The sequence below is a fragment of the Cucurbita pepo genome, chromosome 17 (assembly GCF_057944985.1).
Source record: "Cucurbita pepo subsp. pepo isolate OVF chromosome 17, ASM5794498v1, whole genome shotgun sequence".
Classification (NCBI taxonomy): Eukaryota; Viridiplantae; Streptophyta; class Magnoliopsida; order Cucurbitales; family Cucurbitaceae; genus Cucurbita; species Cucurbita pepo.
In genome coordinates this window covers 2,761,461-2,786,182 of record NC_141814.1, presented here as the reverse complement: position 1 = coordinate 2,786,182, position 24,722 = coordinate 2,761,461, and the positions used below count along the sequence as shown (strand labels likewise).

At 41.7% G+C, this 24,722-nt stretch overlaps 2 protein-coding genes, 1 long non-coding RNA gene and 1 other non-coding gene across 4 annotated transcripts; 2 read left to right on the top strand and 2 right to left on the bottom strand.

The window, feature by feature from the left end:
- Nucleotides 1-3,116: 3,116 nt before the first annotated feature.
- Nucleotides 3,117-3,256, top strand: LOC111784341 (small nucleolar RNA Z247). The gene has a single exon (XR_002813524.1). It is a non-coding gene; the product is annotated as a small nucleolar RNA Z247 (small nucleolar RNA).
- Nucleotides 3,257-8,671: 5,415 nt separating this feature from the next.
- LOC111778746 (uncharacterized) lies at nt 8,672-14,783 on the bottom strand. The gene has a single exon (XM_023658718.2). It carries the CDS (start codon nt 14,499-14,501, stop codon nt 8,865-8,867), a length of 5,637 nt encoding a protein of 1,878 aa, XP_023514486.2. The 5' UTR covers nt 14,502-14,783; the 3' UTR covers nt 8,672-8,864.
- A 1,740-nt stretch (nt 14,784-16,523) lies between these two features.
- LOC147787481 (uncharacterized) lies at nt 16,524-17,425 on the bottom strand. Its single transcript, XR_015413512.1, has 3 exons — nt 17,216-17,425; nt 16,979-17,084; nt 16,524-16,848 (listed from the first exon to the last, which is right to left on the bottom strand). It is a non-coding gene; the product is annotated as an uncharacterized LOC147787481 (long non-coding RNA).
- Nucleotides 17,426-19,518: 2,093 nt separating this feature from the next.
- On the top strand, nt 19,519-21,349 carry LOC111779019 (uncharacterized). Its single transcript, XM_023659048.2, has 3 exons — nt 19,519-19,928; nt 20,195-20,262; nt 20,483-21,349. Exons 1-3 carry the CDS (start codon nt 19,782-19,784, stop codon nt 21,114-21,116), a joined length of 849 nt encoding a protein of 282 aa, XP_023514816.2. The 5' UTR covers nt 19,519-19,781; the 3' UTR covers nt 21,117-21,349.
- The last annotated feature ends 3,373 nt before the right edge of the window (nt 21,350-24,722 follow it).

The window sequence follows — 24,722 nt, the reverse complement described above, 5'->3', positions numbered from 1 at the left end:
TTATTAATTTTCCATTATTTTCTTTTTTATTTTGTATTTTATAAACATAATTAAATCATTTTAACCTTATTAGTTATTATTTTGAGATGGTTACAAATTTTAAAATTAAAAAATATAGATTTATGTTATTTCATTAATGTATTTTAAGTTTTAAGATTTTTAATTTATTTTTAAATTACGTTTATACCGTGGCTAGTTATAGTCATGAAGTATAAAGTTACAAACTCTAATTATAAAGATTATTGATCTCAGTTACAACATTATCATTATTATAGCACAGTTTATATGTTTTTATTTTTTATTTTTTAATAGTTTAGGACCTTCTAATTTCATAGAGGTATAGATTTCAATTAAAATATTTTTATAGTATTTTTTATTTTTTTGTTATATAGAGTGTCTTTATTGTTGTTGTTTTTTTTTTTTTTAATTTCATCATCTATCCTTATATTTTTCTTACTTTAACCAATCATCAACGAAGTGTTAGGTATTTAGTTGTCTTTAGTTTTATGATAATGCTGAACTATATTATAATATGCTACCATCGCTCATTGTTCTTGATTGATTGATTTTTTTTTTTTTTTTTTTTTTGTGAATAATTATAGATTGATTTGTGTTCGTTTGTAAATTTTTAATATCTTTCATCAGGTTATATCTGAATAATTATAAATTGTGGATAAATAAATTTTTTTAACAACACAGAATAGAGAATAGAGAATTGGGTTGTGAAAATTTTCGAATTGGATTAGGTTACTAATCCAACCCACCAGTTTGGGTTGGGTCAAGAAAATCTCTCGACCCAACCCAACCCATGTACACCCCTAATATTTGGTGCGGATCAATCCTAGAACCCCGCACGTACTATTCTGTTAATAAACTTTAGTCAACGATGACAATTATTGAACACAACTATTTTGTGGGAAACACTCACACCTCTATTAAGACCAATCAAAAAAGAATTTCAAAACATTTAGTTCATTTTGCTTTGATTAGGGATTGCTTGAGATGAAATGAGTAGAGTGGAAATGTATATATAGCATATATCTTTATTCCCACGCTATATAAATTATTTTCCTAAAATGTATAGACAATTGACTCGTATAATTATTGGGTTTGACCCTCTTAGACTAATGATGATCTTTTAACACTCTCCCTTATCACTATCTCCATTCGTCGTACCATAGCGAAAACCTTCATATTTGCCCGTATTCAACCCTTTTGTAAACAATTCTACCACTTGGTTATCTGTCTTGATCTCCCGCATTTCGATTTCTTTCTTTCGGGCTTTCTCTGTAATAAAATGATGTTGCACCTCCACATGCTTTGTTCCAGTGTGAAACACGGGATTTTCTGCTAGGCGAAATGCATATTGGTTGTCACAATGAAGTGATATTGAATAGTCCATTTTTAGGTGCAAATTCTCCATTAAGAGTTTTAACCATGTACTTTTTTAGTTGCTCCAGTCATTACTCTATACTCCACTTTTGTAGTTATAATACCATTGGTCGTCGTTTGCTACACCAAGAAATTGTCCCGAACCAAACTTAAACACATACCCAGTAGTTAATCTTCGGGTATCGTGGTCTCTTGCATACTTAGCATCACAATAAACAACTAGCTTATAGTCTTCACTTCTTTTGGATAAAAAACCATAGTCGACTGTACCTTTGACATTTCTCAAGATTTGTTGAGGTTTATTCAGATTTTGCATGTATCGACTCATAACTCTAACTACATAAGAAATGTCAAGCCGAGTTAAAGTTAGGTAAATAAGTCTACCTACTAATTATCGGTATATCGTTTCATAATTCAACTCCTTGCTTTTATATCCATAAATTTTGGCACTTGGCTCCATTGGTGTCAAGACTTGCTTGCACTCAAACATGTCGAAGTTCTTAAACATAGCTCTGGTATACTTTTATTGGTGAAGAAACAATTATTCATATGTGAAATCAACTTCTAGGCCAAATTTCCTTCTCTTTCTTTGATGAACAAGCTTGAGTTTGCATATGCATCTCTTGGTGCTTGCTTGAATCCATAAAAAAGATTTTATTTCCACAATTGTAGCAAATACCTTAAAATGTATCCCATTCAGAACTCTTGTTATAGTTCTAATGAGATCTAAATCGTGTAGTTCTTTGATCACTTCTTCCTTTGTCACTACTTTCATATCCATGCAGTTTATTGTTGCTTCGACTTTTACTTGTGTAGATTTTTTCTCCTTCACTCTACAGCACGATGCCTCCCATTTCCTTGGTCACGACCATCCTTGTATAGCAATAACAAACCTTTTATATTATGATCGTAGTCCTTGTAAGATTAATAAAAACTTGTTGTCTAGAAGTTGTTGTTAAACCTAAAATAGATAACTGTATATACTAAAATAGTCTAAGATTTACTAGTTGTTATGATTTGAAGGGTTTGTTACCAAATCTATGATTTTATGGTTTGTTACCAAATCATAGATTTGGAATGTAATCTTCATTATACGCATCTATAAATACATGAGGTCGTGACCCATATAGGTTATCGTGTCATTCAATCTAACATGGTATCAGAGCCAAGGTTTATTTTTTAAACTCCTCGCCATGTCTTCTTCCTCCTCTCCATCCACCATCTCCAACACCGTCTCAACTACCATGGCGACTTTTGGCCTTAAACAATATCCAATCCCTCTACACCATGTTGTCACAATTCGTCTAACCAAAAACAACTTCATCATATGGCGTGCCCAGCTCCTCCCCTACCTACGGAGTACGAAGCTTATGGGCTACCTCGATGGGACCAATGTTGCACCTGCCAAGCTGATCCCTTCCTCAACTGCTGCTGGTGCTGAGCTGGTCTCTAATCCGGCCTATAATCAGTGGTATGATCAGGATCAACAAGTCCTTAGCGGCCTTCTCTCCTCCATGTCTGAGGAGATTCTTCATGATGTGGTTGCCGCTACTACGTCCAAGGAGGCGTGGGATACCCTGTAGCGGATGTTTTCATCGTCAACTCGTGCTCGCACTACTCAGATTCGTGTTGAGCTCGCCACGTCCAAGAAACGAGATCAATCTCCTGCAAATTATTTTTGCAAGATCAAAGGGCTAGCCACCGAGCTGGCCGCCGCCGGCTCTGCCTTGCAGGATGATGATGTGATCGCGTATCTTCTCGCTGGTCTTGGCCCTGACTATGATCCCTTCGTCACCTCAATGACTACCAAGAGTGAAGCCCTCACCCTTGATGATGTGTTTGCACATCTAATGACGTATGAAGCTCGCCAACTACAACACCAGGCTGAACTTCAGTTAAATCTTGGATCTTCTGCCAATTATGCTAGTCGTGGTGGTCAGCAGAAGAATCGTGGGCGTAGGGATCGCGGTCGTGGTCGTTCTCAAGGTTATGCACCCTCTCGTCCTGCTGGTGATCGTCGTGGCCCTTCTGCTCGTCCTTCCTGCCAGATCTGCGGCAAAGTGGGGCATACTGCTATCCGCTGCTGGCATAGGATGGATGAGTCCTATCAAGATGAACCTTCTTCTGCTCCTCCTACGGCACTGGCGGCTACTTCCTCTTACAAGATTGACCCAAATTGGTACAGCGACACAGGCGCTACGGACCATATCACCAGTGACCTGGATCGTCTCGCTGTGCGTGAACGTTATCATGGAGGTGAACAAGTTCAAGTCGGCAATGGAGCAGGTTTGCGTGTTTTGCATACTGGTCATTCTCTAATTAATACTGCTACTCGTCCTCTTGCGTTGCGTAATATTTTGCATGTGCCTGAAATTTCCAAACATCTTCTTTCTGTTCATAAATTTTCTCGTGATAATGACGTATTCTTTGAATTCCATCCTTGGCATTTTTCTATAAAGGATCGACAGTCGAGGAAAAGTCTCCTAAATGGGAGGTGTGAATCTGGTCTTTATCCTATTAAGCCATCCGATGTCGATAATCTCAAGCACGCCTTGGTGAGCAGATCTACTACTCACGCCCAATGGCATGCACGTCTTGGACATCCTTCATCTCAAGTAATAAAATCCATTTTGCGTCTAAATAATATTTCGTGTGCTAGTGAGTCATCTTTGTCAGTTTGTAATGCGTGTCAGTTAGCAAAGAGTCATCGATTACCATATACTAGTTCTTCCCATAGGTCTTCGTCACCTTTGGAACTTATTTTTTCGGATGTTTGGGGCCCTGCACCTCCATCTGTTGGGGGTTTTAAATATTATATTAGTTTCATTGATGATTTCAGTAAATTTTCGTGGATCTATTTGATGCATGATCGTACAGAAGCTCCTCGTATATTTTTGCAATTCCAAGCTCATGTTGAGCGCCTCCTAGATACTAAAATCAAGTGGGTCCAATCTGATTGGGGTGGGGAATATCAGAAAATTCATAACACATTTTTTCGTTCCCTTGGAATTGGTCATCGTGTTTCGTGCCCTCACACACATCAACAAAATGGGTCTGCTGAACGCAAGCATCGTCATATTGTTGAAACTGGCCTAGCCCTTCTAGCTCATGCTCATGTACCTATTAAATTTTGGGACGACGCGTTTCTTACAGCCACATATCTCATCAATCGTCTTCCTACTCGTGTCATCGATAAAAAATGCCCCTTAGAGCTTCTTTTTCATACCCCACTAAATTACTCCTTATTAAAAAATTTTGGGTGTGCTTGTTGGCCTCATCTTCGTCCTTATAACAAACAAAAGCTCTCTTTTCGATCAAAGGAATGTGTCTTTCTAGGCTACAGTTCTTCACATAAAGGGTATAAGTGTCTTGACACCGATTCTGGTCGTGTCTATATGTCTAGAGATGTCATATTTGATGAAAATGTTTTTCCATTCAAGAGAGCCTCACCTAATTCTTCCCCAATCATGCAGTCGACGCATAATGCCCCTGATTTGTGCACCTTGCATTTGGGTAATAGCAGTACTAATTTGGAGAATGATCACATGCATATGTCTGGGCCTACTAACTTTTTGGATGCAGAAAATTTGGTGTCTACATCAGCTTCGGAATTGCCGCAACAATCCTCCGCGTCGCTGCCATGCGAATCAGCGTTGGTTGTTCCGCCAATGATTGAGGCCTCGGCTCCTCCGCCAGCAGATGATATTGCGCAATGCCCGGTCGAATCCTCGGCCGTTGGTCAACCAACTGCTGTAGCATCGGTTGCTCCCCTCGCAACGGCTGATAGGGCCGTCCCCTCAAATGTGGATCCTGCACCTACTACTCATCCGTATGGTACTCGATTGAAGCACAATATCAAGAAACCCAAGGTGCGTACAGATGGAACAGTAACATATCTTGTAGCTCGGTCTTCTGCCTCTGAACCTACTTCACATATTACTGCTATTGAGCATCCCCTCTGGCGTCAGGCAATGAATGATGAATTTCAGGCACTTCAAAAAAATAAGACATGGCACTTAGTTCCTCCTCGTGCTGGTCTTAACGTTATTGATTGCAAATGGGTTTTCAAACTCAAACAAAAGCCAGATGACTTTATTGATCGCTACAAAGCACGCCTGGTTGCTAAAGGTTTTAAACAGCAGTATGGCGTTGATTATGATGATACCTTTAGTCCAGTTGTTAAGCCCACTACCATTCGGCTCTTATTATCTCTTGCTATTTCTCGTGGTTGGGCTATTCGGCAGATTGATATTCAAAATGCTTTTCTTCATGGCCTTCTTAATGAAGATGTTTATATGAAGCAGCCCCCTGGATTTGTGGATTCTCAACACCCTGGTTATCTCTGCAAGCTGGATAAGTCGCTTTATGGCCTTAAACAAGCTCCGCGTGCCTGGTTTTCTCGCCTTAGCTCCAAACTATTACAGCTGGATTTTACATCTTCAAAGGCTGATGTCTCTCTTTTTATTTTTAACAAAACGGGCATTCAGATGTATATCCTCATCTACGTTGATGATATTATTATCATCAGCTCATCTTCTACGGCTACTGAGAAACTTCTTACACAGCTTCAGGATGATTTTGCCGTCAAGGATCTTGGTATTTTGAGTTATTTTCTTGGGATTGAGGTCCGCCATACTTCTAGTGGACTTATTCTCAACATAAATACATTCGAGATTTATTAGCCAGAACCAATATGCTCACCTCCAAAGGTGTGCCCACACCTATGCTTCCCAGTGAGAAGTTGTTATTGAATGGTGGTGAAAAGCTCTCACCTAAGAATACTACTCGCTATCGAAGTGTCGTTGGTGCTCTCCAATATTTGTCTCTGACACGTCCTGATATATCCTTCTGTGTCAACAGAGTGTGTCAGTTCATGTCCTCTCCGACTTCTATACATTGGGCGGCAGTCAAACGAATTCTCCGTTATCTACATGACACGATTGATATGGGTTTGTGTCTTACAAAGTCCAACACTGATTTGTTGAGTGCCTTTTCAGATGCTGATTGGGCTGGGAATCCTGATGATCGTCGAAGCACTGGAGGCTATGTGATCTTCTTTGGTGGCAATCTTATCTCTTGGAGTTCGAGGAAACAATCGACAGTTTCTCGCTCTAGTACGGAAGCCGAATATAAGGCGGTTGCTGATGCCACTGCCGAATTAATTTGGATCCAAGTCCTCTTGCGTGAGCTCGGGATCTCGCAAGCGCGAGCGCCTAGCCTATGGTGTGACAACATTGGTGCCACCTACCTATCCGCCAATCCAATCTTTCATCGACGGACGAAGCATGTTGAGGTTGATTATCACTTCGTTCGTGAACGAGTATCGACTCGTCAGCTTGATGTTCGACTCATATCTTCCAAGGATCAGCTCGCCGATATCATGACAAAGCCACTGCCAGCTCCTTTTAGCTATTTTAGGCGCAATCTGAACTTAGTAGTACATCGTCCAGATTGAGGGGGGTGTTAAACCTAAAATAGATCATAACTGTATATACTAAAATAGTCTCAAATTTACTAGTTGTTATGATTTGAAGGGTTTGTTACCAAATTTATGATTTTATGGTTTGTTACCAAATCATAGATTTGGAATGTAATCTTCATTATACGCATCGATAAATACATGAGGTCGTGACCCATATAGGTTATCGTGCCATTCAATCTAACAGTTGTAACTTCATGTTGTTCTTTTTTTACAAAAGTGCTACGAACGTGTCTAATGCTTCTTTCGCTGTCTTGTCATCTTGAATATATTCCAACATATCTTCTCAGACTGTTGTCTTTAAGGCAAACATTTGTGCAAGGCACCATTAGCATACCATTCATTTGTGCAAGACACCATTAGCATACCATTAGCATCCTCCTCTGGAGGCGTAATTTCACTTCTTGATCACATGTTATAGTTTTCAAAACAGAACTTGCAAAGTTATGAACTACTCATGACACTAAAAAGCTCACTCGCCGATAATCTTAATAATTTGTTTCTCAAGTGGAGGATCAGACAAAACGACAACGAATTCTAAGAGATTAGACAAGCTTCTCAATAATTTGTTTCTCAATCATACAAAACTACAACCACAAAAAGAGATTAGAGAGAACCTATACCAATCGTGCTGATACCGCAGATTATTGAACACAACTCTTTTGTGAGTTAAAGCATTGAAATGCAGTCATGTGTCAACGCCTTTCTCCATTAAAGAAGATCGGAGTCGTGAACAGTAAAAGCAGATTCTTGGCAAAACCTTGCATCAAGAGGAAGTCCCGCACCTGAAAGTGGAATCCCTAAAGGTGGAATCCCTAAAGAAAGGCTCATCCCGCGCTTGGGTACTTCATTTTGGTTATTCAATCTTTGTTTTGTGATACCATAGATTATTGAGCACAACTCTTTTGTGGAAACAACACTTTTATTAAGACCAATCAAGAACAGGTGGGGACGATTCATTCCTGAATTAACTAAATTCTTTTCCTAAAATATAATATTATACGGCTCATACAATTGTTGGATGAGACCCTATTGAGCTAGTGATTCCTGAATTACCTAAATTCTTTTCCTAAAATATAATATTATATGCTCATACAATTGTTGGATGAGACCCTATGGAGCTAGTGACCTTTTAACCCCTTACAGCTGCATCAGTCAATACCACTATTTTTACCATTTCTCATACTATGCTGATAGCGTTGAGCTTGCTTACTATTTCTCATACTATGTTGATAGCGTTGAGCTTGCACGGGTCAACACCAAATCATGAGCCCTCGCCATACATATGATCAGGTCGAAAGCCCATGCATGCATCAAGGGCCTGTGAACGTCAATAGGTCATGTGTGCCCACCAACCTACAATTGTGCACATGTTTCAACATGCCGCGAGTAGACATTTCAGGCCCAACAATGCATAGCTTCACTGCCCATGTTCTTCACTAACCTGCCCATGTACAACATCTACCCCGCACACATCCATTAATGTATGTTCAAACCAAGACGATCTAACATTCAACCCACCAACCTCATGCACAGTCTCAAAAGCGCGCCCAAGCGAATATCATGCAGTGCCCAACCCACCAAATCCTTGCACACCCACGTGCACGCCGTCATGCCCAACAAGTGCGCCCACCAGCCCACAACCATGCTCACCAGCAATGTTGTTGTTAGCCTTCATCTTGAGTTTATCCATATCACGGTGTTGTGACTTGTGTTTACAACACTCAAATCATGTAATTTGCGAAAAGTAAGGCCTATGGTTATGTTTCTTCCCAAAAATCTCACCATATAATAAATAAATATGAGGTAATATAATTGTTGTATATTGATGATTAGTATTCGTTTGGGTTGAAATGATTGAACAATTATTTCACGGTTAATTCAAGTTGCATTCAACTAAGTGGGCAAAATTGGGCAAAACTTCGCTCTTAGTAAAAAGAAGCTACATTATTGAAAAAATATCAAGAAATAATATGAATAAAGACGAGACTACTCAATATCCGGGAAACTGTGGTGGTGGTGGAGATGCATATTGGAAACCAATGTTTGGCGGTAGGATGAGATCATCGGACGCCGGTGGTGGAGAAGCGCCAGGAGGAGGAGGAGACGCGGTCGGAGGTGGTGGAGAGGGGACGGGTGGCGGAGGAGACGCGGTCGGAGGTGGGGGAGAGGGGACGGGTGGCGGAGGAGACGCGGTCGGAGGTGGGGGAGAGGGGACGGGTGGCGGAGGAGACGCGGTCGGAGGTGGGGGAGAGGGGACGGGTGGCGGAGGAGACGCGGTCGGAGGTGGGGGAGAGGGGACGGGTGGCGGAGGAGACGCGGTCGGAGGTGGGGGAGAGGGGACGGGTGGCGGAGGAGACGCGGTCGGAGGTGGGGGAGAGGGGACGGGTGGCGGAGGAGACGCGGTCGGAGGTGGGGGAGAGGGGACGGGTGGCGGAGGAGACGCGGTCGGAGGTGGGGGAGAGGGGACGGGTGGCGGAGGAGACGCGGTCGGAGGTGGGGGAGAGGGGACGGGTGGAGGAGGAGACGCGGTCGGAGGTGGGGGAGAGGGGACGGGTGGAGGAGGAGACGCGGTCGGAGGTGGGGGAGAGGGGACGGGTGGAGGAGGAGACGCGGTCGGAGGTGGGGGAGAGTGGACGGGTGGAGGAGGAGACGCGGTCGGAGGTGGGGGAGAGTGGACGGGTGGAGGAGGAGACGCGGTCGGAGGTGGGGGAGAGTGGACGGGTGGAGGAGGAGACGCGGTCGGAGGTGGGGGAGAGTAGACGGGTGGAGGAGGAGACGCGGTCGGAGGTGGGGGAGAGTAGACGGGTGGAGGAGGAGACGCGGTCGGAGGTGGGGGAGAGTAGACGGGTGGAGGAGGAGACGCGGTCGGAGGTGGGGGAGAGTAGACGGGTGGAGGAGGAGACGCGGTCGGAGGTGGGGGAGAGTAGACGGGTGGAGCTTGTGATGCTGGCGGTCCGCTCGATGGAGTCTCAACTTGTGATGCTGGCGGTCCGCTCGATGGAGTCTCAACTTGTGATGCTGGCGGTCCGCTCGATGGAGTCTCAACTTGTGATGCTGGCGGTCCGCTCGATGGAGTCTCAACTTGTGATGCTGGCGGTCCGCCCGATGGAGCCTGTGATGCTGGCGGTCCGCCCGATGGAGCCTCAACTTGTGATGCTGGCGGTCCGCCCGATGGAGCCTCAACTTGGGACGCTGGGGGTCCGCCCGATGGAGCCTCAACCTGGGACGCTGGGGGTCCGCCCGATGGAGCCTCAACCTGGGACGCTGGGGGTCCGCCCGATGGAGCCTCAACCTGGGACGCTGGGGGTCCGCCCGATGGAGCCTCAACCTGGGACGCTGGGGGTCCGCCCGATGGAGCCTCAACCTGGGACGCTGGGGGTCCGCCCGATGGAGCCTCAACCTGGGACGCTGGGGGTCCGCCCGATGGAGCTTCAACCTGGGACGCTGGGGGTCCGCCCGATGGAGCCTCAACCTGGGACGCTGGGGGTCCGCCCGATGGAGCCTCAACCTGGGACGCTGGGGGTCCGCCCGATGGAGCCTCAACCTGGGACGCTGGGGGTCCGCCCGATGGAGCCTCAACCTGGGACGCTGGGGGTCCGCCCGATGGAGCCTCAACCTGGGACGCTGGGGGTCCGCCCGATGGAGCCTCAACCTGGGACGCTGGGGGTCCGCCCGATGGAGCCTCAACCTGGGACGCTGGGGGTCCGCCCGATGGAGCCTCAACCTGGGACGCTGGGGGTCCGCCCGATGGAGCCTCAACCTGGGACGCTGGGGGTCCGCCCGATGGAGCCTCAACCTGGGACGCTGGGGGTCCGCCCGATGGAGCCTCAACCTGGGACGCTGGGGGTCCGCCCGATGGAGCCTCAACCTGGGACGCTGGGGGTCCGCCCGATGGAGCCTCAACCTGGGACGCTGGGGGCCCGCCCGATGGAGCCTCAACCTCGGACGCTGGGGGTCCGCCCGATGGAGCCTCAACCTCGGACGCTGGGGGTCCGCCCGATGGAGCCTCAACCTCGGACGCTGGGGGTCCGCCCGATGGAGCCTCAACCTGGGACGCTGGGGGTCCGCCCGATGGAGCCTCAACCTGGGACGCTGGGGGTCCGCCCGATGGAGCCTCAACCTGGGACGCTGGGGGTCCGCCCGATGGAGCCTCAACCTGTGACGCTGGGGGTCCGCCCGATGGAGCCTCAACCTGGGACGCTGGGGGTCCGCCCGAGGGAGCCTCAACCTGGGACGCTGGGGGTCCGCCCGATGGAGCCTCAACCTGGGACGCTGGGGGTCCGCTCGATGGAGCCTCAACCTGTGACGCTGGGGGTCCGCCCGACGGAGCCTCAACCTGTGACGCTGGGGGTCCGCCCGACGGAGCCTCAACCTGTGACGCTGGGGGTCCGCCCGACGGAGCCTCAACCTGTGACGCTGGGGGTCCGCCCGACGGAGCCTCAACCTGTGACGCTGGGGGTCCGCCCGACGGAGCCTCAACCTGTGACGCTGGGGGTCCGCCCGACGGAGCCTCAACCTGTGACGCTGGGGGTCCGCCCGACGGAGCCTCAACCTGTGACGCTGGGGGTCCGCCCGACGGAGCCTCAACCTGTGACGCTGGGGGTCCGCCCGACGGAGCCTCAACCTGTGACGCTGGGGGTCCGCCCGATGGAGCCTCAACCTGTGACGCTGGGGGTCCGCCCGATGGAGCCTCAACCTGTGACGCTGGGGGTCCGCCCGATGGAGCCTCAACCTGGGAGACAGGGGGTTCAGAAATATGGGGTGCGCCCGACGGAGCCTCAACTTGTTTGGCAGGGGGTGCGCCCGACGGAGCCTCAACTTGTTTGGCAGGGGGTGCGCCCGACGGAGCCTCAACTTGAGAGGCAGGGGGTGCGCCCGACGGAGCCTCAACTTGAGAGACAGGGGGTGTGCCCGACGGAGCCTCAACTTGGGAGACAGGGGGTTCAGAAATATGGGGTGCGCCCGATGGAGCCTCAACTTGGGACACTGGGGGTGCGGAAATATGGGGTGCACCCGATGGAGCCTCAACTTGGGAGACAGGGGGTTCGGAAATATGGGGTGCACCCGATGGAGCCTCAACTTGGGAGGCTGGGGGTGCGCCCGATGGAGCCTCAACTTGGGAGGCTGGGGGTCCGCCCGATGGAGCCTCAACTTGGGAGGCTGGGGGTGCGCCCGATGGAGCCTCAACTTGGGAGGCTGGGGGTGCGCCCGATGGAGCCGCAACCTGAGAGACAGGGGGTTCAGAAATATGGGGTGCGCCCGATGGGGCCTCAACTTGTTTGGTAGGGGGTGCGCCCGACGGAGCCTCAACTTGTTTGGTAGGGGGTGCGCCCGACGGAGCCTCAACTTGTTTGGTAGGGGGTGCGCCCGACGGAGCCTCAACTTGTTTGGTAGGGGGTGCGCCCGACGGAGCCTCAACTTGTTTGGTAGGGGGTGCGCCCGATGGAGCCTCAACTTGTTTGGTAGGGGGTGCGCCCGATGGAGCCTCAACTTGGGAGACAGGGGGTTCTGAAATATGGGGTGCACCCGATGGAGCCTCAACTTGGGACGTTGGGGGTCCGCCCGATGGAGCCTCAACTTGGGACGCTGGGGGTGCAGAAATATGGGGTGCGCCCGATGGAGCCTCAACTTGGGACGCTGGGGGTCCGCCCGATGGAGCCTCAACTTGGGACGCTGGGGGTGCGGAAATATGGGGTGCGCCCGATGGAGCCTCAACTTGGGAGACAGGCGGTTCAGAAATATGGGATGCGCCCGATGGAGCCTCAACTTGGGAGGCAGGGGGTGAGCCCGATGGAGCCGCAACCTGAGAGACAGGGGGTTCAGAAGGTGCGCCCGATGGAGCCTCAACTTGGGAAGCAGGGGGTTCGGAAATATGGGGTCCGCCCGATGGGGCCTCAACTTGGGAGGCAGGGGGTCCGCCCGATGGGGCCTCAACTTGGGAGGCAGGGGGTCCGCCCGATGGGGCCTCAACTTGGGAGGCAGGGGGTCCGCCCGATGGGGCCTCAACTTGGGAGGCAGGGGGTCCGCCCGATGGGGCCTCAACTTGGGAGGCAGGGGGTCCGCCCGATGGGGCCTCAACTTGGGAGGCAGGGGGTCCGCCCGATGGGGCCTCAACTTGGGAGGCAGGGGGTGGGGGTCCGCCCGATGGAGCCTCAACTTGGGGGGCAGAGGGTCCGCCCGATGGAGCCTCAACTTGGGGGGCAGAGGGTCCGCCCGATGGAGCCTCAACTTGGGGGGCAGGGGGTCCGCCCGATGGAGCCTCAACTTGGGGGGCAGGGGGTCCGCCCGATGGAGCCTCAACTTGGGGGGCAGGGGGTCCGCCCGCGTGAGTCTCAACTTGGGGAGTAGGGGGTGCACCCGCGTGAGTCTCAACTTGGGGAACAGGGGGGGCACCCGCGTGATGATGAGGAGGTGAGGATGGAACTGGATGCTGAGATTCTGGAGACCTTGTAGTAGGATCTTCACCACAATTTCTACACTCCACCGATTTCATCATAAAAGAGCTACAAGTCTCAGCATCTTTTTGCTCCGGGCGATTAAGTAAGCAATTATGAACATCATCAAAAACCTTTTTTGAATCTTTAGGTGCCACACACTTTGCATCTTGCTGATCAAAATAATTAAAGGAGAAATTAAAGTTATTCAAATGGGGCAATTTGCATATCTCCCCAGAAACAGAGCCTCTAAATTCATTGTAACTAACGTCCAGATACTGCAAATTCTTGAGCCCCGACAATGCGGGCAACCAGCCAGGAAAGCTATTATTACTGATATCAAGAACCGTTAGATTGACAAGCTTTCCGATCTCGACAGGAAGACAGCCATGGAGTTTGTTGCCGATAAAGAGAACCTGGTTGAGGCTGGTCATTTGGCCGACCGAACTAGGAATGCAGCCATGGAAGTAGTTGTACGCAAAGGACACAAGGGAGACAGTGGAGTTTCCAATGGTATCCGGGATTAAGGAACTAAATCTATTGTTGTTTAAGAATATGGCGTCGAAGGTCATAGTGAAGAGTGCTGGTGGGACTTCTCCTTCAAAGTCGTTGAACCTAAGATCGAGGAACTTAGCGATACGCCAATGAAAGACAACCTCTGGAAAATGGCCAACGAATCGGTTGTTACTGACATCGAACTCAAACATGAGAGTGAGCTTAGAAAAGCTACGAGGAATTATCCCACAAAACCTATTAGAGTTGATATGGAACAATGCCAAATCTGTCAAGAGTCCAAGCTCGGGGGGCAAGTAGCCTGCAATGTCAGCATGGTTCAAATCAATGCCAGCCACAACCTCAACGGTGGAGTCATCAAGCGCCGTAGTACAAAAAACGCCCCTATAAAGACAGACGTCATTGCCAACCCAATTTTCAGTGAAGTTATATGGGTCAGAATATATGGCGGTTTTCCAAGCTTTGAGGGCAACAAAAGCCTTCTTCAACCTCTCATTTAGGAAAGTTTCATGAGGATCAATTTCAGCATCATATTTATAGTCATCTGGGAGTTCATCGTGTTCTCTTAGAGCCAAAAGTTGACGACCAACGAGATACGAAACTTCAGCTTTCGTGACGGCAAGGGAGACCGATGGGAGAGTGAAGACCACTAGGAGGATGAAGAGAAGAAGAGAAGCCATGGTGAGTTGGTTTGTTATTGGGGAGATTGGGGCCTTTTAAACAGTTTGGTAGGGAGTTTGAATTTGGTGTTTTGTGGGTTAGGATTAATTGTAGGGTTATTTGTGGTGTTGAGACTTATTTATTTAAAAATAAGAGAGAGACAAACCAGGGAGTTCGTTTTAATGCAACACTTAAAAACTTGATCGATAAAATTTTTATGAAATTCAATATAAAATATTCCTATGTCTTTTTACTAATTTTTTCCCTATTTTCTTTTGTTTGGTATATTTTTAGAATGGAAAATATAATTAATTTATTTCAATTATTTTTCTATTTTAATTTGAAAAATATTATATTAGAAAAAGATACTTTCTTAAATAATTTAGATTTTATTATCATCCTCTTAACTCATTTTATAAATCTTTAAAATTTTGAAAACAAGAAAATGATAAAGCTTTCATTTTTGTTTTGGGTTTTTTTTTAAATGTGAAAATGAGAGATGAAAAGTTTTAAAAGTAAAACTATTATTAATATTTCCGAATAATTTGGATTGTTATTATGTTTTTTTTTTTTTTTTTTTCTATTAACCTACCATTAAATTATTTTCATTTTTTATCAAGCTTTAAAAAAAATCCAAAATAGCACAATGTACTTTAATATGAAAAGACATTATTATATATATTAAAATAAAAATGAAACATAAAATTTAGTAAAAAAAAGAAAAAAATCCTCCAAAATTGATTTATTAATAGATAGTTTACTTATAAATTTAATATTTTGAATTTTAATAATGTTTTTTTTTGCATGAATTTTTACATAATGATTCTTAAATATATTTTGACACATGAATTAAAAATGAGTTAATTGATAAACAAATTATTCAAATACAATTGTGTAAAGTACATATTCAAATATTGTTTCCATTTATTTTAATTAGTTGTTATTTTTTAAAATAAAAAAAATGTTATAAAATAGGAATAAAACAAAGAAAATTGATAATTTATTATTATGAATGTTAATTAAAATTTATATTAGTATATTATATTATTTTGTTATGCGTTTTAATTCTTAAAGAAATTAACAGTACATTAATTCCATTGGAATGTGAATGAACTATTTTTTTTTTTTTAATTTCGGAATAAAATTTTAAGAATTAAATATAGTGGGTATAATTTATCTCAGTGATACAAAAATGTTTGTGGGTCAAAAATCTTAATTCTTTTCGGGTCCTAACCTAAGATTAAGATAATATCTTCACTTTATACTTAGACCTACATCAAATCATTTTTAATTTATTTTTAAAAATATATATTTCATATTATAACTATATATAATATCTAATCTAATCTCATTACTCTTATAATATTTCATTTTAAAATATAATATTTATTTATATTAAATTTATAATAAAAACATAAAATATTTTAAAATGATCCTAAACAAAACAATAATAATTTGTTATTGAATTTAAACGTACATAAAATTCACCGATACGAAATAATGTATTTCAGAACCATTTTATAACATATGTTTTTAAACCAAATAATTTAATCATAATTATAATGGTAAAAAAGTTATTTTAATATTGGACTGTATAGTTTAATTATAATTACATTGAAATAGATAAAAGAGTGAGAAAAGGAGAGCAAAAAAACAGTAGAAAAAGATGACAATTTTTTTTTTTTTTAAAAAAAAAAAAAGAAAATTCGATAGGGACAAAAAAAAAAAAAAAAAAAAAAAAAAAAAAAAGCAGAAATATAGATAAACTTCTACATTTTTAAAAATTGGAATAAATGTATGGATAATTTTGAATTTTGATTAAAATAATTTGGGATGAATTTTTAATTTTTAAATATAATTTTTATTAAATAATAGTAGAATTGACGTTTTAATTAAAAACCCATTTCAAATTTGAGGATCTAAATAAAATAGAAAATAAAATTTTAAAAAATTGTTAATTTAGAAAATTTAGAAAAAAAATCAAATAGTTAAATTTAGAAGGAAAAGGGCATTTTATGACTTGATGATCAAAGAAAAGAAAATGAAACAAAAATGTCTTTCCATTAGAAACAGCAACAAGCTTTTCACAAACCAGCAATTTGAGAATCTTCCATTAATCCGAAACAGATCATTTCCCTTTTTTTTCTTCTTTTAGTAAACGGAAGGGAGAAGAGAATCAACAAATCGACTAGCAAATTTGCAACTAAAACAGATCAGATCAGATCAGTGAAGAATGAACCTGATGAAAGCGATTCTTTCGGAAGTAGACACAGTTCAAATCCCGCTCCATAATTCCTCCAAGCAGAATCAAATTCGAAGAAGAACAATCGGTAAGTTCATCTCCCTCGGATCATCGACTACCATCGACTACCACAATCAATCAGCCGTAACATTATTAGATCGAATCAACTAAACTTCAGATCAACAAAAATGATGTGTTCCAGTAAATCACAGATCGCGAAATTCAAAATCAGGAAATACTCCGTAAACGCAATACCTAGAATCACAGTTCAAATCCCGCTCCATAGTTCCTCCAAGCAGAATCAAATCCGAAGAAGAACAATCGGTAAGTTCATCTCCCTCGGATCATCGACTACCATCGACTACAACAATCAATCAGCCGTAACATTATTAGATCAAATCAACTAAACTTCGGAACAACAAAAATAATGCGTTCCAGTAAAATCACATATCGCGAAATTCAAAACCAGAAAATACTCAGTAAACGCAATACCTAGAATCACAAATCGACGGTGAGAGCAGCGGCTCCGACGGAGAACAAAGGCAACCAGCATCGATTACGGTAGAAGAGGAAAGTGATTGTTCGATTGGCGATATCGAATTATTTATAACGGCGGCAACTGAAAACGAGAGAGGAAAAAAGGCGATAGGTTTGGTAAGAACCTTTTGGAATTTGCGCCATGACTTACGTGTCCAATCTGCAGGCGTTGCCTCGCTATTGATCCAACGAATCTGTGTCTTCGGGGCCTTTTACAAAAAGAGACATTATTTTTTTTTAATTTCATAAAATAAATTAGATTAATTATTTTTAAGTTAAAAATATAGATAATAATTTGTGGAAAAAAAAATTAGATTAATTAAAGAAATTAGGAATTAAGAATTATATTTAATATTATTAAAGTAGGAAAAAAATTAAAAATGGAATCTTAAAAAGTGTTTATATGGATAACGTGTCTATAATAGGGAGCCCCTATAAATAAAACCTACCACCTATTAGCTTCCTTCTCAACTTTAAATTCCATAGACGGCAACGAACAAACCGGAATAATAATAAATATTAATTTCATTTATAAAAAAATATATAATTTCTATAAAATATATTTTTAATTTTTCGAGTGATCCTAAATTCCTAAATCAACCTTGAAGCGCTTGCCACGTCACTCCCACCCAACCTCTTACGAAACACGATGAAATGAATGAATCTGATCCCTTCATATTAATCCGATCCTGTGTCCTCCACCTCATGATTAGATCCCACCCAACACCGTCCATTTTTGTTTCTACCTCGTGGGACCCACTCATCCACGTTATTCTGGGGAACAGATGTAATTACCGATTCTATTCTATAGACACGAGAATTTTACCACCTCCAAATTGGACTATTGTCCAAGGAGACGTTTTTATACATTTATAAAAAATGTTCCGTTCTCCTCTTTAGTGGATATGAGATCTCACAATCTACCTTTTTGAGATTCAGCGTCTTTGTTGATACTCGTTTCTCTGCGCGAAATCTCACAATCCACTCATTTATGTTCTCCTTTCTAGTGGATGTGAGATCTCACAATCTATTTTTTTGAGATTCAGCGTCTTTGTTGATGCTCGTTTCTCTATGCGAAATCTCATAATCCACTTTCTTTGGAGTCTAGCTCCATCGCTAGCACTCGTTCCTCTGTGTGGAATCTCATGATCCATCTCCTTTGGGGCACAACGTCCTCGCTAACGCTCTTTCCTCTCTCTGATAGATATGGATATTAGATTTATGATCCAAAAACTCGATCAATTTAGACTATTAACACAAGCCCTAAAAGTTGGGTTGGGTTTAATTTTTTTATATATATATTTAAGTCGGATTGAATTTTTGAAAAATTGAAAATTCAAGCCTGTTCACGGGTATTTTTTTTCAAGACAATCCTACCAACTCGAAAATAAAGTTACAATTCAACCAAACTTTATCCTACCATACTTTTTAAAGATTATTATGAATGTCAACCATGGTATAGTAAATAAATACGATTTTTTTAAACTAATTAAAAAAATAATTCGAAAACTCGAAAGTAGAGAATTTGTGTTTGGTTAAGAACTCTATTCGAATTGTTCGGATCACTAACCTAACCAATCAAAAACTTCTGGCGGGTCTAAAAAAAAAATTTCTACCCATACAAAACAAATTTAAAACAAATTATTATACGATTTTAAAAGTTTTTAAGTATGGTTTAGATACAAATTAACATAATGGGTGACCTAGTTTTTACTTGCTTCGAACCTTTTCGAATGTGGACCAAATTGTGTCCGCCATTCCTCATACCACGCGCGTTTCAAAGAAGTGTATTGCACGCTCCCCCACTTTCTCATGGTTAGGTTTCGCGAATTCAATCGTTCAAAAAACACACACATATTTTGTAAACCAATCCGCTCCCACAATTTATCACCGAGCAATTATCCAGTGCGAACCGTTCGTATTGTATTCCCGATAGCCATGAAGACAATACGTGCTTTTCATTGAATAATAACGGCAGTTTCCAGTGGAAGCGGACGCAGAGGATTATACTCTCTTATAGTTGAGAAAAATTATAAATTATATAAATAATGTTTGAATAATCAGTTTTGTTTGGACAAGTTTGGTGACGTGTAATAGCGGCAGCTTTCTTCTTTTCTCCTCCAAAAAGAAGGAGAAAAACGGATTTACCCCTGTAATTAAAGGGGACACGGAGGGGTATAATTGTCCAATGGAAATTAACAGATCAATACATATGAAGGGCAGAGAAAGCAACAGAAAGTTAAACCCTGACTATCGAGTTCTGCGTGAGATCTGCGAGAGAGAAAAAAAAAAAAAGAACAAGCGCGATAGAGAGAGAGAGAGAGAAGATTTTCTCTCCCGAGAAAATGAGAGAAAATCACTGAGAAAATTGCAGACGGAAGAGGCGAAAAGCTGCGCGGAAGACGAAGCCGAGTTCCTCTCTGGATTGTGTATTTGTATAATCTGTTGTGGCGGTTTTGGTTTTGGTTTTGGTTTTGGGTATTTTGGAAGGAATCTGCGTTTCTTTCGGTTTTCTTCCGCCATGAGGATCCGGAAGAACGCGAAGTTATCGCCACTGTTGTTTTTGGCTGTGGAGTCGGTTCCTGAGGTTCATCTTCAGACGCACGTTTGTCAGTTGAACCAGTCGCCATGGGATGTGATTCCTCTCCACCAACACGCCACGAACCAGGTTTGTTAAAATTAATACAGAGATGGAGAGATTTCTATTCTCTATTCTCTAATCTTCTAAATCTTCAATCTCCTTCTCTTCTTCTTTTTTTCACTCTCTTCTTTATAGATCTGCTATTAATTTCCTTTTCTCTCTTCTTCTCCCTCCTCCTTCCGTTTCCCTCTTTCTTTAGGGTTATTCGTTTTCCCCTTCCACTTTAGGGTTCATCCTAAAACCCTAATAATTTTCCTCATTCTTCTCTATTTCTCCATGTTTCGTTCTTACAGCTCGAGGAGGCTGAAGATAGCTTCGTCGAAAATGCTAGCTTAGGCGATTCCATCGGAGCGGTCGATAGGTGAGTTTTTCTGTGATTTCTTCTGTTTTTTTTTTTATTGTTGTGCATTCTTTGTGCCTTTTCTGTGATTCGTAAATAGTCGCTGTTGAGTGAATGAGTAAATGCTCATACGATAATCTGAAAATTTTTCTTCCAAGAGAAATGGTCTGGTAGTCTGTGTTGTTATTATCTGTCCGTCGCTGTTTGCGTGTTTGAGATTTATTTATATATACGAATACAGCGTCGCGTCGATGGAGGGGTCAGCGAAATTTTCGAACAATAATATAATTATTACGGACGAGAGTGAAGTAATGGCAGACAAGGATGGGGATAATCGTGAAGATTTGGATGAAAATGGAGACGGATTCGAGAACTTAGTCGATAGCAGTTGGAAATGTAAGAAACAAATTAGAGAGGAGGATTATTCTTCGTTTAGTCCCGACCACCACCGCCACCGTACATTTCCTAGGTCTAGTGAGAATAATTATTATCCTACTCCCAATAATTGCTCGCGTACGAAGAAATCCGCCACCGGAGATACGCCCTGGCGGCTAACGCGGCCGGCAAGGGTTTCGAAGAAGGCGGTTAGTGCGGCGGTGGTCGGTGGATCGAATCCGTACGAGTTTTACTATTATTCTGGATTCGGGCCACAATGGGGGAAGAAGAGACGGGAGAGAGGGGGAGGGTCGAGCGAAAATACGATGGGAATTCGGAGCAATGCAACGACGCCGTCGGAAATTAACAGCGCGGATTTGGATTATGTGGAAGAGGAGGACGACGACGACGATGAGGAGGAGGAGGACGGGGAAGGCGACGGCGGGAAGAAGCGAATGAGGAAGCCGGTGAAAGCGCGGTCGTTGAAGTCGCTGATGTGAAGGAAGAATGAAATGGAAATGGAAATGGAATTGGAATTGCGATTGGAATTTGAATTTGGAATTTGGTTTTGGTGGTGGGAAATTTTTATCGAGGGCTTCTCAATTGTTTGTTAGGGTTGAAGGATTTTCTTTTTCTTTTTTATTTTTATTTATTTTTATTGTGTAACATATTATTAGTATTATTATTATTATTATTATTATTATTTTAATTACTTTTAATTTTGATATTGTTATTCTCTGCGTAATCCACGATGATGCTGTCTGTTTTGTGGCATTGCGTGGCGGGGTGGGTGAGTTTAGCGTAGCTCATGAACGTGGACAGCAGGAGATTTCATAGGGTGGGTTTTAGGGAGACCGAGACATTGTGTTTAGTCAAATAAATGGGTAGTTTGGTAATTTTAGACTTTTTTTTTTTTCTGTTGATAATAATAATATATTATATACATGTTGTATTTATGGAGTTTGGGTTGCTTTTTATTTTAATTTTTTAAAATTTTTGGGGCTTATGGTAATAGATGACGTGGCAAGTGATAAATTTTCCATATATGAATATTAATAAAAGAATGGGCCTACATTACCTTATTGGGTCCACATAGACAGCCAATTCCACCTTGATGATGTAAATGTGTAGTGAATCGTGGAGATCTAGTATTTCTTTTCATGAATATTAGTTAACTTACAAGTTTCGTATCTCAATTTCTATACTGGTGCCTACTTAAGTTCTTAATTTCTGGAATTTTAAATTTAGTTGGTAGGTCTCTAAAATTTTAAATCGTGGTTAATATGTTATTGAATTTTAAAGAGTTTTAGGTCTTGTTTCATAGTCATTTTAAGTTTATATTTTTATTGTTTTTGAAAATTAAGGTTATTGAATTTCTTTTATATTTTAATTATTGATGTATGCTTTTTCTCATCCTTTCTCTGTCTCACCATCATAATCACCTTTTCTTTTTTCTTTTTTTCTTTTTATTTTTCATAATAATAGTAAATATGATTTGTCAAGTTTTATTCAACCGTATGGATCAACCGATTAAATTGATTTTTTTTTTCTTATCCATTCTCCTTAAAAAAAATTAACCTAAAACATTTCAGTAAAATTATTTGGTAAATTTGAGAGCAGCTATTGAATGTGAACACAACAAACTTTCAATGGCTGAACTAGGGGAATTGAAATTGTTTTGGAAATTGTTCCTATTTCCTTATACACACATAATAATAATTATATATATATATCAAATTCATTTACTCACAAGGCTTCGGCCTATAGGGACCCACCCCGTATAAAGCAAGAGAATTTAAATGGAGAATGAACGTGAGAAGAGAGTTCTCGTCCTTAGATAAACAAGGTTGGATATGAGATTTGTATTCTCTGTCTTTGCCTAATTCTCGAGTCCGTCCCACCCCATCTCCACCTTTTTACATATAAAAATAAATATATATCTTTTCTATCATAAATAAGGTTTTAAAATATTTTTTTTATCTTATAATTAATTATATTTTTGTGGTTTTCTAAAAATAGATATCATTTTATTTCAGCAATACTTTATTTTGGCTAATATGTCCAAAGTAACAGTGAAATTTAGAGTTTTTTAGGCATATTATTATTTATAAACTGCCTCTAAACTTTTGAAACTATAATTATAATATTTGAGTTAAAACTACTTTAAAACCTTTTTCAAGTAAGATTATACTTTAATATTTTTTTTTATTTTTTTTAGAAAGTATGGTAAAAAACATTATATTATATTATATTTTTATTTGAGAACATTATATTAAATTTTTATTTACATTTTTTTTAATAAAAATTATATTGTAAAATAGAAATTATGCACAGAAAAATTTCGTCAAAACAATCATTTAAAAAAAATAAAAATAAAAACATGAGAAAAATTTTCCAAACTCTAATTACTACCTCTATTATTATTACATCTATTAGAATAAACAATATCTAAGAATAACTTTAAAAAATTTCCCTTCATAGGTAAAAGAACTACAGATTTAAAAATAAAAATATTTACTAATATATTTATTTTCTTCTAAAGAACAAAAAAAAAAAAAAAAAAAAAAAAAAAAAAAGTAAAAGAAAAAAAAAATTCTTCTAGAAAATGCATTTACATACAACATATATCATAACGGTTAGGAACCTAATTTCATAACTATAGTCAGACTCTACTTTTATTATAGGATAGGGTATGACGTACAATACTTCTCTGGTCCGCGCACATACACCTGGGCCCACTAGGTAGGCTTGTTAACTTACCCTCTAGTTTTAACTATGGACAACCACACTCTAACATGACTAAAATCGATAGAAACGAAAGGATTGCAAATAATATTGTGTAACCCATCGTTTTCTATTTCAGTGTCTTCATATATCGTAAACTTGAAATTTACTTACAAACTCTGTTATATTCTTTTTCATTCTACGCTAGCCTCAGGTACTGGTACATCTCAATACGGCCTAGATGCATGAAAAATGGTAAGTTTTAAGTTTCTATCAATTATTGCTCCTTATCTTGTCACCTAAAATTACACATAAACGTCCTTGAAAAAAGAAGTTTGTTGTCCATCACCTAATCCTAACGTAAGTTGATTTATAATTTTTGCGCAATTAGAATCCTCTTGTTGGGAATCTATTATACCCTGTCTTAGAGTTAGTTAAACTCTCCAGGCTTAACTAGTTGACAACTCCTCCAACCAATGATTGGCACTTAATGAAAGTTATTAACTAAAAAAAATTGAGAATTTAATTTTCATGGATGTAGTCCCACTTAATGATTGGCACGTTGACTTCTAACTTTAGTATATTAAAAATGCGGGAGTCACTGTAAGCGCCCCGGTATAGCCAGAGCTGAACTTGACATAAAATAATGAACTTCGCTTAAACTTATCATCTTTCTCTTCAAACAGTTATCCGATGATACTTAGTGGCGACAACCGTAGTAGTGAAAGAGATGGCGGTTAGGTTGAGGTTTGGTTTCTGAAGCAGCAACTAAGATGGTGGTTTGATTTTCGAAAGACACAAAATTAAAACGGTAGACTGGCCTTGAGAGCTCTTTCTAGTTCTGGGCAGGGTTGGATGTGTTGTAATTCTCCATACACAACCCACGTACGCTTACATGGACCCACCAGATAGGCTCATATACGTACCACTTGGATTTTGGCTTCGTTGAGCACAACGCACAAATGCGTCGCCGACCACGACAGAAGGAAAAATACATGCATGATATCATGACGAACATAAATATCGAAGGTACGCTTCCGTACTAACATAACATAACGAGAAAGTATCCCGATGCATGTGACGTACATAATCCATGAGGTCCCAATGGTTTAAAAATCATAGCTTAACTTAAAAATCATTTCCCTTTCCTTTCATCCATGTCAGAGTTCATCGATGCGTTATGCATACATAACAATCATCATGTCTTTCATCTTGCAACATCATATAATCTATAGCAAAGTTTCACGTGACAAAACATAGCACATACATAGATTTTCATTTTGTTCATATCAAGACATATTACGACATCACATACATACATAACATGACATCATACATCATTCACATAACATACATCAACCCAACCTAACTTATTTTGTTTT

Coding starts and splice junctions, on each gene's coding strand:
- LOC111779019 (XM_023659048.2), top strand. CDS start 19,782: ATGAGGATCCGGAAGAACGCGAAGTTATCGCCACTGTTGTTTTTGGCT. Junction 19,929..20,194: donor ACCAACACGCCACGAACCAG/GTTTGTTAAAAT, acceptor TCGTTCTTACAG/CTCGAGGAGGCTGAAGATAG. Junction 20,263..20,482: donor TCCATCGGAGCGGTCGATAG/GTGAGTTTTTCT, acceptor ATACGAATACAG/CGTCGCGTCGATGGAGGGGT.
- LOC111778746 (XM_023658718.2), bottom strand. CDS start 14,501: ATGGCTTCTCTTCTTCTCTTCATCCTCCTAGTGGTCTTCACTCTCCCA.